This window comes from Mustelus asterias, chromosome 20 (assembly GCF_964213995.1).
Source record: "Mustelus asterias chromosome 20, sMusAst1.hap1.1, whole genome shotgun sequence".
Taxonomy (NCBI): domain Eukaryota; kingdom Metazoa; phylum Chordata; class Chondrichthyes; order Carcharhiniformes; family Triakidae; genus Mustelus; species Mustelus asterias.
The window spans coordinates 48,483,861-48,499,832 of NC_135820.1; the positions used below are offsets into that span (position 1 = coordinate 48,483,861).

Here is a 15,972-nt window from a genome sequence, read left to right on the forward strand (position 1 = left end):
ATCATAGCCCGAGGATTCGCAGCTGCTCACATCCAGGGATGCTGAGCGCTTTTACACTTTTGTCCAATTTCCATCGGTGAAACAGATAAAGGGGCGCAGCCAACCGCTGTTACCGATGAAGCGGAGAATGCTCGGTTCCAGCATGAAAAAAGTCCATCCTAAAATAAGCAAATGTCAACAGCCAAAGTGACACGAGCCAAATGTAATCGGGGTTTAAATGTAATACCGGTTATTTTTGAAAGCCCGAATTGCTCTCGCCTTTCTAACACTGCGACGGAGATGCTCTGAAATATGTTGTGGTAGCACTTGAGGAAATTGCTGGTCCATAATTAATCCTGCTATCGGTGTAGCCATTGGCTCGCAAAAGACGTGGGAACAACGTCGTAAATGTCACCAGAACGCCCGCGGTAAATAAATAGCGAGCGCCGGAGGCTGCAGGGTGGAATAAAACCTCTGGATCTCACCAGCACTACTTCACCAAGCTTGAGAGGTCTGTGTGGACAGGAGCCATTTACATACAGCGCGTCTCACAAAGGGAGTCAGCACTTTGTATCAGAAACCTGCAACGAGCCTGACTTTTTTGTTCTCAAGGAATAGCCAGGTAACTTGAAAATATGTACTCATCAATGATTTATGTTGGAATGGCTCTTTGAATAGAGGGATGCAGTTTAAAAGGCAAATCTAACCAGTTAAAAACTGTCCTAAAGTTCACTCTTTTGTTCGCTAGCCTTTCTCGGTTGACCATTTAAATCTCAGTTTCCAGTTTGTGTGAGATATTTTAGCTGTGCTCCAATGCAATAGGCAGTTCTCCACTTTAACGAGCATCTGGACTTATTCTCAAAGATGTGGACCGATTTATGTGAGGGTGCAGTGGAACTCTGAACGCAATCTGCTTTAGGTAACAACCCATTCAGTTTAGAATCACATTTGCCTGAAGAGAAGCCGGCACTGCCCGTCTCCAAGAAATGGCTACTTGCCTGAAATTCATACCAAGCATTTTTTGGACCTCAGATTCACCTACCCGCTAACCTGACCGTAATTATTGAGAGAACTTCTATCAGTTATCATAACCCACCTTCCTAATCTTTGAATTCTATTTGATGATGAGCTTCCCCTTTCAAGTGTACTTTTGTTTCTTATTTTTTGTTTATTCTAACGTTGGTTCCATCAGTAAAATTATATCAACACCAAAGATTTTCTTGTGTAAAGGGTATAACCATACAATTGGACACCATTTTTTGAACAGTTGATGTGTTCTTTGTCTATGTCCTATGTGTTGAGATGTATGTAAGTAGGTTAGCGCAGGTGAACATGCTATAGGGATGTAATCTGCCATACAGTACTAATGTCCATTTTTAGACATCTATCTCACGCGCTGGATCTGTCTAGATCATTGTGCATATCTGATAATAGCCACTTGCGAAATTCGGTTATAATATCGCAACCTTTAAAATAGGAACTTGTATTTTACACAAGTTCCTAAAGTTGGGGACTGTTTCTCACCCTATTGCTTAAAAACCATCCAAGGCTAAAACAAAAAATCAGAATGATGGAAGTAGAAAATAAAAGCGAAAATTGTTCTTCAGGACAAGAGGGTGGAGCGCCTTCAGGGAGATTCCGAAGGAATGTCTCTATGTGATCTTAAGTATATTCCCATTCCTGATTTGTTACATATTGTGTACCCCCCCCCCCCAAAAAAAATCACCCAAATTGAAACCTCGATATTTTCTTTTGACTACTGTTGAATCGATAGCAACATTCTGGAAAATGTTCCACTTTCTGTTTCAGGGGCGAGTGATGGAGTGGAGTATGTTTGTCCTGGTGTTGTTCCTGAGTTCACTGCACAGGGTCCGCACTGACTGCGCCAACTGGTGTTCCACCTGCAACTCTGTCCTGGACAGCTCAATCAAACCACTGGTAAGGCAGTTACACCCGGTAATACAATCCCGAAATCAATGGTTTCGGACATTGGGTTGGGCTCAATTAAACCGACAAAAGAACTAGACCCACAATATACGGTTTTGCCGCGTTGTAAACACTGGTTATCAACATGAATTGTCTAGGCAACAGGACGGTGCCTCATTATATTCCGAGGTCCAACTCATCCGCATCAACCCCTTAATGAATGGCGTAGGCTTCAAGGACACAAATAAATGTCAGCCATATATTTATCTTAAATTAACTTGCGCGATAGATTTGCTCAATTAAAATAAACCAATTTTAGTTCATGTGCAGCCTGTCCAACAAACTTTAAAGTTTTCTATCTGCACCCAGATCAACACATTCAGAATGGTCAGGGAAACGATGTACCTACCAATCCTCAAAGGACAGAATACGCAACATATCAACCTGCGCAAGAACCTTTATTCCATAATAAATGTGTGTTGCAATACGTGACAAGGACATAAATATATATGCTTAATTCCAGGTCAGAATAACTCAATGCTCACACAGTGCAATTTGCCAAGAGTACAATTGGCCAGGCAATCACTGATTGGAAGCGCTGGAGGGTGCAGCATAGAATAAAACCAGCAGTTCTGAACCAAAACGTATCCAGAGGAGGTGGTTGGATAATTAAATATCCTTAATTAACGATAGAGCTAACAATATAAGTACAAAACTTTAAATGTAGCAATCAAAGGCAAGCTCTAGTGGGAGACTATTTTTCCTAGCTTTAGGGGTGGATAACATATAAAAAAAGTGACAACGAAGACCAAGTGGTCAATCGCTTTGTAATCTCCTGAAAAGCCTTGAATCTGAGATCGACATTAACGGAGAGATTTTTTTTATGTTAACGATTTTTAAATCCTTTTATCTGTTTGATATTTGTTGTGGTGATGGGACCGAGATGGCGACACCCTGTGGGATGATTCCTGCCTGTGCAACGAAGTACAATCCGATGTTCTAGTCACTGTCCGGATTTGCAAATAATCTCTACCTGGTTGCAGGTGACTGCGGCTAAACTCCTCCACCCAAGCGTGCAACCAAGGATCTGTCCTTCAAAACAATGTGCATCCTCATAATGTTCCTGCCCCTGTTAAGTCTTTTGAGAATGATGGTTATTTGTAAAGCAACGTTTTTGCATAAATGGGAAAAAAATAAGATGTTACTACAAAATGCAAAATACCACAGATGCTGTAAGTCCAAAATCCAAAGTGAAACGGTTAGAAACACCCCCGGAGGTCAGGTAGAGTGCTGGGAGAGACACCTTATAAAATGATTTTTTCAGGACCAACGAAGTAGTTCGTGAGTAATTTCCACATTGTACTGTTAAAATAAAAAAAACTCGCACTTGAATATAAAAACCCTTAACTTTCTCACCTGATTTTCAGTGCAAGACGTATTGGGAAATTTCTCTAGGTTTATGCTGTTAAAGTGATTTCAGTGCCCAGGGTCTACTGTTGAAGACTGCAACAATCCTATCTTGTGGGTCAGCAGGTTATTACTGACAGAAAGGTCTAGATTTATTTATGTTTACTTACTTTTCCACGTATCAGCTGTGCTGATGCTGCCAGGTCATATAGGTGTCCTTGGTTCAATATTCACTGTTCAGACAATATTCACTATGCAGACTCGATGGGCCAAGTGGCCTCCTTCTGCACTGTAGGGATTGTGTGAGAAATTCTTTTCATAGACCGCACTGTGCAATAAATCATAGTCGAGCCTTGTTGTGCTACTTGTCATTAATAACATCTTCATGATGCAAATTGTATTCTTTTTGATTCTAATAAAGTCCGTGCCCTTTTAAAACTAATTTAAATTGATTAAAGACTTAGCATTTTCGGCAATACCAAGACTTAAGTTAAATAAAGGTTTAATTTAATATTTAAAAATACTGTTTTCTGACTGCTACCTTTCAGACCTGCACTCTGGAGTGTGAAGAAGTGGTATTGTCTACCACTGAGTGGGAAAAATGTGACAAGGCACTTCACTCATACAAGTTTGATCTGTTGGGCATTGTGGATGAAACTCTTGCTGACTCCGGCGCGGATGGAAAGGAAGACGAGAGTGTAGAAGCACTTCTTGGAAAACAGCACAACAGCCTTGTTAAACGCTATGGGGGCTTCCTGAAGAAGATTGACAAGAGCAGAATTAACGCCAAACAATTAGCCCAACACAATGCTTATAAGGGACAAAACCTTAAGCACGGAGGGTTTCTGCAAAAGTTTGGTGAAAGGGGCGCCACTGAATTAGAGTCACAAGAACTGACAGCTGCAATGGAAAATCTGCTGGAAAAAAACAGCGACTTCCCCAGTGCCCAAGAGCTAAAGCGCTATGGAGGATTCATGAAAGGCTTTGGCTACAAGAGAAGCGCAGAGCTGGGCGATGAAGAAAACCAAGATATGGAACTGCAAAAGAGATATGGAGGTTTCATGAGAAGAATTGGCAGACCAAGGTATAAATGGGACAACCAAAAAAGATATGGTGGTTTCCTGCGGCGCCATTTCCGAGTTTCGGTCAGATCAGATGATGCTGATGCAAATGATTACTCTGAAGAGGGTTCAGATTTATAGGAGAACCAAAGTGATTTAAATCTAGATGTGAGAGAGGGCACTGCCAAGATAGATGCAGTATTGAAACTATAAATGTATTGTTTTGAATGCACAAATATTTTTGCTATTAAGTTTACAATAGGCTGTATAAAACAGCAGTTAAGTCGATTGATTCTGTATTCTGTTGTCATAGTTTATGCGAATCCAATAAAAAATGTTCTCTGGATTGTGACTAGCAACTTGTTTTGGTTTGCCTTCTGTGATAGTACCTTCATGTTCAACTTCATTTTTCATGCTTAGTTTAACACAATAAAGTAAGCAATTTCTGTGGCTAATATGCAAAGGAAACCTGGCATGTTTTAGTTTGTTCCTTGTATTTTTTTAAGATGGATATAAAATGTTATCATTCTATAATCTTGCACAATTGTTTTCCTTCACTCATGCACTTGAACTCAGGCGACAGCGATTAACACACGTTACTGTCACCACATTGAAGTCCTTGTAACACCCAAGAATTACCAGTTCAAAACATTATGATGAAAGATATTCATGCTGAGTTCATGTAGCAACTGAAATTAGATATACTGTAATGATTTCTTTTGCAATACATTATAAACGTTACAAAAGGAGAGAAATCTACACAGTAATGTGAACATATATTTGCATATTATATCATAAGCATTCTAAACTGCTCTGTAGGGGAGAAAATATTGTGATCATTTTTCAAAGAGGGCAAATAATAGATGAGTCTCATATGGCACATCGTTATTTCACATTAATATATTTTGTTTCTGGCCCAATTTAATTTTCTTTTCAATTAAAATTGCATCATTTGAACATTTATTTGCACAACAAAGCTTTCAAACCTCTGTTTTAGGGTTGGCAATATTCCTTTAAAAAAACATTTTTATTTTGGGGCAGTTTTCTTGTTAGAACATTCAACTAGCTCAGAAAAAATATGAGCCATTCCACTTTATTAAGATATAAGCAAAATACTGCGGACGCTGGAATCTGAAACAAAAAGGAAAATGATGGAAAATCTCAGCAGGTCTGACAGCATCTGCAGGGAGAGAATAAAGCCAACGTTTCGAGTCTGGATGACCTTTTGTCAGAGCCCAACATTTCTAAGAAATTGTTTGTTGCAGTCTTGCAAAATTTTGATTGCATAGATCTCGCAATTTTGATGACATAGATACCCTCTTCAGATACCTAGAGGTAGATCACTATTGCTAGTTTGGAGGCTGTTGGAGCACTTGGGAAGGGGGGGTGGGATGGGGTTAGGGTGCTACAGCAAAAGTGTATTGGCCTGAATTTTGAGGTCCGCAACGAAGGTGCAACACTCACCGTTCACCATGCTGGCAGCTGCCCACAAACTTTTTATCAGGCATCTGATCCAGCGTGACATCTACTGCAAGAGATCTATGATGTGTGAGCAGTGCAAGGCTCTTCAACCAATTCATTGAATTTTTCATTCATAAAATCCCTACAATGCAGAAAGAGGCCATTTGGCCCATCGAGTCTGCACCAATCATTATCCCATCCAGCCTCTATCCCCATAACCCTACTTATTTACACTACTAACCTTCTGACACTAAGGGAGAAATTAGCATGCCCAATCAACCTAACCAGCACATCTTTGGACTGTGGGAGGAAACTGGAGCACCCAGAGGAAACCCACACAGACACAGGGAGAACATGCAAACTCCATACAGACAGCCACCCAATCTGGGAATCAAACCTGGGTCCCTGGCATTGTGAGACAGCAGTGCTAACCACTGTGCCACTGTGCCGCAGAGAGTAAAATGAACGCTTTTGATGTAGCCATGGGATGAACATTTTTCTAAAATATTATATTCAAATGTGAATTTATTTTATCATCATGAAGAAATTTGATGCTCCATAAATATAAAATTAATTTTTCAGGGAGAGTGTTAAGTGATGATTACTAACTTCGTACATCATTAAACATGCAATTACATTTCATTCAACATGATCTAACAGTGCAGCACGGTAGCACAGTGGTTAGCACTGCTGCTTCACAGCTCCAGGGACCTGGGTTCGATTCCCGGCTTGGGTTACTGTCTGTGTGGAGTTTGCACATTCTCCTCGTGTCTGCGTGGGTTTCCTCCGGGTGCTCCGGTTTCCTCCCACAGTCCAAAGATGTGCGGGTTAGGTTGATTGGCCATGCTAAAATTGCCCTTAGTGCCCTGGGATGCGTAGGTTAGAGGGATTAGTGGGTAAAATATGTAGGGATATGGGGGTAGGGTCTGGGTGGGATTGTGGTTGGTGCAGACTCGATGGGCTGAATGGCCTCTTTCTGTGCTGGAGGATTTCTAAGATTTTCACATGTTTTTACAGCGAGGCTAATAGCATCAAAATTCAGATTTTCATCAGTTCAGTGATTTCTACTTAATGACAATTGCAGCATTTTCAACTGTGCATCCTCTGGAGAAGCATCAAATCACTGGCACATATGAGTCTCCATATGTGCTGTTAAAGGCAGAAATCCAGAAATTGCTGTCAGTTTCAGAGAAGCAATGGCAGTGAATGTTGACAATTTTTGGCATCATTATTACCACAAAATCTTGGCCTATAGTGTGATCATTTTGCTTACCATCTGTAATGATATATCCATCACGGCTTCAGTCAACTAAGAGGTAGTTATTTAAATCTGAATTGACTATATAGTTTACAAACACAGTTGAAACTATTTAAACCACATGCTCTATTAAGATCCAATTTTGCTTTAACTGGAAATTATATATTTTCAGTAATACATTTTAAAATAATTTCTAAACATTTTAATTAACTGTATAATAGTAACGTGTTGAAGCATCAATATGAATTGTCAATAGGAAAAGTCAACAGAACAAGTCCAAATGATAAATTTACATTCTGTGGCATATTTTAAAACATTCGTGAATGCATGGAAGGAAAATTTTAGTCAATTGGCCTCAAAAAATAAATTATTTGTATTAAGTGTCTTGATTTAATAATATTTTTATTGTGTCTTATTAAATTGTCAAAATGTCAGAAACTATTTCACTTTTTTGAAGTGCAGTGAGAAATAACATTTCTCATGTATTATCATTTATTATCTTGAAAATAAGCCCCAAATTAATACTAGGATCATAGAATCCCTACAGTGCAGAAGGAGGCCATAGGCCTATCAAGTCTGCACCGACTCTCCATCAGAGCATCTTATCCAGGCTCACCACTCTAACCCTACATATTTAACCCACTAATCCCCCTAACCTACACATCTTTGGACATTAATGGGCAATTTAGCATGACCAATCCCCCATCCTGCATTTCTTTGGACTGTGGGAGCACCCAGAGGGAACCCACAAAGGCATGGGGAGAATGTGCAAACTTTACACAGTCACCCAAGACTGGAAGTGAACCCAGGTCCCTAATCCTGTGAGGCAGCAGAACTAACCACTGTGCGACCGTGCCGCCCACTAATCAAAATCAGTAGAATGCTTTGTATGGGTTAAATCAGAGCAATTGATTTGTAAGCGCCAGATCATGTATGACTAATTAAAACTACTGGAGAAATAGACAAAAGGATATGGTACATTTGGGCTTTTATATTAGCTGTTTTATAAAATCTCCTTCTTTGTGCAAATGGCTATAGGTTCTGCAAGTAGACCAGTTACACAGTAAGCCAAAAATTACACGGAAAAGACCAACAGGATATCAAATCATAAATTGGTTACAGCACAAAGTAACATCATTTGCCTCACCAGATCTGGCTCTTTGAAAATAAGTTCAGCTAATCCCCATCGCTCACCCTATACTTGTCACCATGCATTGTTTCCTCTCTTCAGGACAGGGTGGGATCTGTTGCCCAGGTAAGAATTTTGTACACAAATGGATGTAGCAGATAAAGTAAAACAACTGAGTTAGAGGCATACATTCAGCTCACAAGTGCAATGCACTCCAGCAACTGGTACAGAGAGCTGGCTACCACCTCATCTCGACTGAGGGAAAAATGTTCCAGGCTACAGGATCTTTACAAAGGATGGGAGAATTGGGAAAGGAAGAGTAGCACTATTAATAATATAGACACAATTGCAGATCAAAGGAATTTTAGCAATTGTAGCCAGATGTGGGAAACAAAGCGGAGGCATGGTAGTGGGGGGCTTTGAGGGTATATTAGGGGATTGGAGCATGGTGGTGAGCTGAGGCAGAGGGGTTGGAGGCATGGTGGTGGGGGCCTATCAAGAGGTTGGAGGCATGGTGGTGGGGGCCTATCAAGAGGTTGGAGGCATGGTGGTGAACTGAGGCAGAGTGGTTGCAGGCTTGGTGGGAGGGGGGGGGGCTGTCAGGGGCTTGCAGGCATGATGGGAGGCTGAGGCAGAGGGGTGAGAGGCATGGTGGAGGAGGTAGGGTTCAGGGCATGGGAATGGAGCTGCAGAAAATAACTAAATAAGCTGGTGTATCAGTTACCTGACACGTTCCCACCCACTCTCACTTTTCCCAAAAGCATCCTGCCCAGCAGTGGCAGGAAGCCAATTGAGAGCATTAATTATCAATTATCTGCAGTTTTCCCAAGACAATGGAATTTTGTCAGCAGCACACGAGAACCACACACTTGTCAGCAACTGGTTGATTCACAGGAGGTGATTACACAGCAGAAGGTCATTGAGACAAGATGCACTCAGGAATATAAAGGAATAAAAATGCAGCGCAAGGGCCAGCCAAATGTAAAGGCTTGCTATTGTAGCAGTTGTTCATAGAAACGGCTGCTACTGACATCGCAGAGAAGTAGATGTTGAAGGCTCCTACACCATAATCTGGCTACAAGTCCTTGTGGATTGGAAGCTACAGAGGAACAAGGGTTCCACATAATCTGAGGTTGGGTGGTCTTCTGAGGGAAAACAGTCATGAGATGGCTCAGTAGCCATTGGCAGAGAGACAACACCTACAACAAGCAAGGCACCCAAATGCAGCTGGATTACACAAAGGGATTGACCAAGGGCCAAGATATATATGACAGCATTACCCTCACTGCAAGGTGAATAGGCAAAGTGCCAGCTTCCTGGACCTTCAGGAGCAGCAGTGCTTCCGAAAGCTGTGATGGGTGGTCGGAGATTTCTGTACCCTTTTAGAAGAGGATCAGAGGGTAGAAGGAGGGGTGACCACCCACTGTCCTTAGCGATCATACCGTATTTCTTCATAGCCTGATCATTCAATGGCGAGGCTGCTGACATCTGCAGGATCTTGCAATCGGCTGTGGATAACTGGATCACAAATGACTATGCATTGTATGTGAGGGCATCAGATTACTTCAGATTCCAAATGGTTGCTGCCAGTTAGGCCCAGAGGGCTGCTGGCTTTGCCTCCAATGAAGCATTCTGTCAAGTGCGGTGTACAATAGAATATATCCATGTGGCCATTAAGGTATTGTCCACTCAGCCAGGTATATTTGTAGATAAGGAGGGATTCCTATAACGTGCAACTGATACATGACTACTGAAACAAATCCTGCAAGCATTTGTAAAGTTTCCAAGTAGCTGCCATGATGCATTCATACAGAAGTAGTCTCAGGTACCTCAACTCTTCAAGCCACTGAGTAGCCTCTGATTGAGGATGGCTCCTCGGTGACAAGGGGTATCCACTCCGTGAACGGTTAATGACACCATTGTAGAATCCCATCATTGGGGCACAGGACAACAAAAACAATTCACACATAATGATTGGAGGTTATGGTGAAAAGGCCAGGCAATAGGACTAACAGACTTGCTCTTACAAAGAGCTAGCATGAATAGTGCAGGCTGAATGGCCTCTTTCTGTGGTGTAACCAATCTGTGAGGGAGAGTTTATTCTCCGCAATTGGGAGCATTTTCCGCTTGGCGTGAGGCTGTTTGAGGGTAAATCCACATCTGGCATGTGGGAGTCTTTTAAGGAACAATTGTTAGGGCTGCAGGACAGGCATGTGCCTGTAAAAAAGGAGAGGAAGGGCAGGATTCGTGAACCGTGGATAACCAGGGAAATTGAGGGACTGGTCAAAAAGAAAAGAGAGGCGTATGTTAGGTCCAAGCAGCTAAAAACGGAGGGAGCTCTGGAGGAGTACAAAGAAAGTAGGAAAGAACTCAAACAAGTAGTTAGATGGGCAAAAAGGGGTCACGAAATGTCCTTGGCAGACAGTATTAAGGAGAATCCCAAGGCATTTTATTCATACGTTAGGAACAAAAGGGTTGTCAGGGAAAAAATCGGACCTCTCAGGGACAAAAGCGGGGAATTATGCTTGGAGCCCAAAGAAGTAGGGGAGGTCCTAAATGAATACTTTGCGTCGGTATTCACAAAGGAGAGGGATGTGTTGACTGGGAGTGTCTCGGAGGGGAGTGTTGAACCGTTGGAGAAAATCTCCATTACAAGGGAGGAAGTGTTAGGTTTGTTAGAGAATATAAAGACTGACAAATCCCCAGGGCCTGATGGAATCTATGCAAGGCTGCTCAGGGAGACGAGAGATGAAATCGCTGGGCCTCTGACGCAAATCTTTGTCTCGTCACTGGACGCAGGTGAGGTCCCAGAGGATTGGAGGATAGCTAATGTGGTCCCGTTATTTAAGAAGGGTAGGAAGGATAACCCGGGTAATTATAGGTCGGTGAGCTTGACGTCCGTGGTGGGGAAGTTGTTGGAGAAGATTCTTAGAGATAGGATGTTTGCGCATTTAGAAAGGAATAAACTCATTAACGATAGTCAGCATGGTTTTGTGAGAGGGAGGTCATGCCTCACTAACCTGGTGGAGTTTTTTGAAGAAGTGACCAGAATGGTTGATGAGGCATATTATTGACTTCAGTAAAGCATTTGACAAAGTCCCTCAAGAAGACAATAATATGCCTTCAAGGTCAGATTTCCATCAGATGGGCACCTATCTTTTAAGGGCTAGAATTGGTTGGATGGGATTTTAATCTCAGCCTTGCCGTTCAGAATCCTTTGGCTACATGGAGTGCTCATTTCACTGGGCATATTAGAATTTCAAATGTTGTCTCTTCAATAGGGTTCTCATTTCATTGAGAGAGGTCTCCTGACACCTTATTTAATATTCTGTTTATAAACCAGGGATGAGTAGTGTCAATTCTTGCACACAGGTGGGGATTGTTCTCTTAGTAGGAAACACAACCTTGAATGAGGAGAAGAGGAGGATGAGGAGGCGGCAAAGTGTGAGAGCACTGAGGGATCTGAGGGAGGGCCAGGAGACTCTGGGTCTGCAGGATGGGGTTGGAGTAGTGGCAGGCCCCAATTGTCAGCAAGAGCTTCGAGAGCCTCATCGGAGACGCAGAAGTCATTATGATGCACCAAGGGTATACAGATAACTACCTACAAAAGAATGAGACTCAATACCAAGGGTGATGAAGCTCTCAAAGACAACTCTTTATGCGATGCTGACTGAATACATTTCGTCAAACTTCCTTGAGGGCCATCCCATGATGGTCAGCCTGTAGGTCACAGTGGCACTGAACATTTTCATGACAGACTCTTTTCAGGCAGCTTCCGGAGAGCTGACAGGGGTAACGCAGCCAACTGCACACCATTACATCAAAGTGTTCCAGATGTAATGTTCCGGAGGGCCGGCAATCACATCGTTTATATCCATGATGCCCAAGCCGGATCGAGACAGCCCGAGGATCTGCTGCCATTGTTGGTTTCTCCAGGGTGCAGGGAACCATCAATTATACACATATAACCAGCGGGACAGCCCTGCACATTCATTAACAGAAAGAGATTCCACTCAATCGATGTGCAGCTGACCTGCGACCACAAGTGGCGAGGCTCATGCAGGTATATGCCAGATACCCAGGCAGCAACCATGATGCCTATACTCTCAACAATTCTCTAATTCATGATCTTTTCACTGGCCAAATGCGGAGGCGTGCTTTTTAGACAATAAGGGCAATCCTCGCAAGAGATGGCTGATGATGCATGTGAGGGTCTAAAGATCTAATGGAGAAAAGAGACAACGAGAGTCATGCCAGCACTAATCGAGCAGGCAATTCACCTCCTCAGGACCATTCAGGAGAATGCATTTCAGCACTCTCTCTCACGAATGTCCCTGATAGCTATGGTTTGCTGTGTCCCACACACCATTGCAATACAAAGAGGTGAGACACGGGAGGATGAGGAAACACCAGAAGGGAATTAGTCAGCTGAGGACAAGGGCGAGCATGAGGCTAGGGAATGCCCCTGGCTGTGACCAAATGGATAGCTGTGGCACCAGGGATGCTTTAATGTGGCAACAGTTTCTAGAGAACCTCGCGCCACACTTAGGCAACAGGATTTTTTAAATATATCCTTCCGTCTTTAACTTACAATGAGCAAGATCTGAAGCCCTTACATGCAATCTTTCTCCATATACCCACCAGCTTACACATTTACTCCAGCCCTCCTTCAAAGTTTGATACCCTGCTCCTGGCCCCCACCTTCAGCCAATAGTCACACATTCCATAGCTATCAAAAAAAACACAAGATTGACAGAATGTGACCTTTGAGTTTAATCACAAGCCTTCAAGACAAACAAATATACTTAAAGAGAAATGTCCCCCATGTGCCTCTACTTGTGATGACTGTGAATATGGACAAATACATTCACGAGTGCTCTGGCACAGTGCAATTCTCCAGGGGAAGTTAGTGCTTCTGGACAATTGCCAGGTAAACCCCTACCGGGGAACCTCCAAGAGAGACTCCCCAGTGCATCATTAGGGTACACTTCCCCCCCCAACCCAAAAGGCAATGCTGAAGAAACAGGAAGTTATAGGCCAAAGCAGTAGAGTTAGAAATGATTTGGCCAATCATTTGCTTAGGGCACATGCACCTCAAAAGTTCCCAGTACATCACAGCTTTTAACGAATAATGATTGGAGGAAATTCAGCTTGAATTTTCCATTTATCAGAGAAGTTTTAGGTGTTGGGATCTCTACCCAGCTTCCCGAAACTACAGTGACTTGTGACCTGTGCCCGCATCGGTTTGGGGTAATTTCCAATATGTGGTGGGTTGTCAGCAGGGTTCCTGCCAGTGGTACTGCAGGGAAGCTGGCATCGTAACATTAAATGAACCAGAAACTGAATTAAATATGCTGAAATGCTCAGAAAATAGAAAGACCTACAGCCGTGTAAACCTTGGCAGAGACAGGCACATGTAGGCCATTTAGAGCCAAACAGGGGGAGAGCGGTATCCTCTCCTTCCATGGGAAAGCACGGAGCTATAAACATTGCAGACCCTGGGAGTACTGATGAATGGGTATACGGGGAGGCAATCAGTTAGGACCACAAGAGTGGAAAGGAAAGGAGCAGCCAGTCTTGAACAGGAATGAACAGAAGAAAATTGAGGACAGGCTGCAAAGGCCTCACCATCTGAGACTTAAATAAGTTTATTTATTAGTCACAAGGAGGCCTACATTAACACTACAATGAAGTTACTGTGAAAATCCCCTAGTCGCCACAATCCGGCACCTGTTTGAGTATACGGAGGGAGAATTTAGCATGGCCAATGCACCTAACCAGCGCATCTTTCAGATTGTAAGAGGAAACCGGGGCACCTGGAGGAAACCCACGCAGACATGGGGAGAATTTGCAAACTCCGCACAGACATGACCCAAGCCAGGAATTGAACCTGGGTCCCTGGCGCTTGTCAACCACAAAGCTACCTGATTTCTGGCTGGAATGAGAGTTGGGTGGGCTGGTCAGGTGGGGGGTGCGTGCAGGGATTGCAGAGTAGAATCGGACTTAAATTTCTAGGCTGTCAATCATTGGAAGAATTTCATATAACACTGCCCAACGAACTGTTTTCTGCCTCAGATCTGGACAGAAAAAGATGTGAAAGAACCAACCCAAACACAAGGGTTTTTAAAGGTATCCCAGTTATGTAGCTGGGTGATGCTGGTTGATTCCATATGGTATTCTAAATATTTAGTAAGTCCAGTTCTTGCCAAGCAAGAGATTTGTGTAGATAAGGCCCAAGGTAAATTGGTAACAGGAAACGTGAATGTAGAAAGTTACAGTTAAGGTGGGTGGTACAATGTCTAAAAGAAAATGCATCTGAATACATTTTCCTTATACTTATTCTTTATTAAATGTAAAAAATATATTCAAATCTTCAAAACTGACATTTTTCAAAGTAAGAATATGCTAAGGATAAAACATTGTCTTCTTAAAAACACGCTTTTGATTCTATTATTATTTAAACTTCAGTATAATAGATGAAAGCCCTATCAAACAGTGATACATTCAAAAATTCTGTTCATTGCAATCTGCACAAGATTACTGGAGTCTCACATGCTTGTCATGTGAGTACACATATTGCACCAGTTTTTCTGCCTCCATACAAAAACATATAGCAACATAACAAGATCAATGATTGCAATTTATTACAAATATTTAACAAGTGCATCGAAAAAATACAAAGACACCGGCTCCAAATCACATCGATCCATAGGACATAAGTTCTCGTCGATATACTCATTTAGTCTTAAAGAAAAATTTAATTACCACAGAAACAAAGAACAAAAAAATCATTTTTGGTCTCAGTTTATTATAATTGCACTTAACTGTTGTGCTTTGGGATTTACAGATTGCGAAGTGTGCACTTTAAATAAAAGCAGAGGTTATTGTATTTCGGTGCTCCAGGATGGAATGATATGGAAGAGAGGTGACACTCAATCAACAACATAGAAAGGCTGTAGAAGCTATTCAGTACCAGAGACCCACAGTTAACTTGCTTGCTCCAAATTAAAGCACTTCAGAAAAACAGATGTGGTAAAATGATCCAAACATTACTAACAGAGTTAATGTGATTATGGAGAGGTGTTGTATATAAAAAGAGAAAAGACATAAGGATAGGCATTTTTTTTTTAAAAAAGCACAGATTAAATTCAAATTGAAGACTATCTCTAGGCTAACACTTCACCCTAGTGCACTGCTGCTGGCTCAGTTAAAGCATTGGAAAGAGGACTACATCAAATCCTGATTAAGCACAGTTTAAATGGACCCAATTTTAATTCTGTGTTAGCAAGTGAGTTTTATAAGGGATCAAAGTGGGCCCATACTATGCATTTGGTGTAGGAAGTAAAAATGGTCCGCCTGTATCCTGAATCAGAACTTGATGATGAAATGGTCCAATTGAAGAGAAATAACCCGTTGAGTCTTCCATTCTAACAGTCCCACACTCTAACCAGGAAGATACTCCCTGACCCCCCCCCATTCACATAGCAGAATTAATTAATGTGAGGAGAATCTACTGCTTCATCAAGCTGGATCTAGTGATATAAAGATACAAAAGCACAAGTAATTAATTTAAAAACTATCACATCCAAAAAATTTTTAAAAGCAGATTAATGTTTTTTTATATGGAAGCTAAAGGAAGGTCATTAATGCTAAAGCATTAAGCTTTTGTCTGTTAATTTTGAAAACAATTTCTAGGTTAGTTGCTTACAGGCAATTCATTTAAGGTACACATCACAAAGTATACAAAGAAC

The 15,972-nt window shown here is 41.9% G+C and overlaps 1 protein-coding gene across 1 annotated transcript; it reads left to right on the top strand.

Moving 5' to 3' along the window:
- Positions 1-534: 534 nt before the first annotated feature.
- pdyn (prodynorphin) lies at positions 535-4,514 on the top strand. Its single transcript, XM_078236114.1, has 3 exons — positions 535-601; positions 1,789-1,917; positions 3,861-4,514. The coding sequence occupies exons 2-3, from the start codon at positions 1,798-1,800 to the stop codon at positions 4,512-4,514; spliced, it is 774 nt and encodes a 257-aa protein (XP_078092240.1). The 5' UTR covers positions 535-601; positions 1,789-1,797.
- Positions 4,515-15,972: the final 11,458 nt, after the last annotated feature.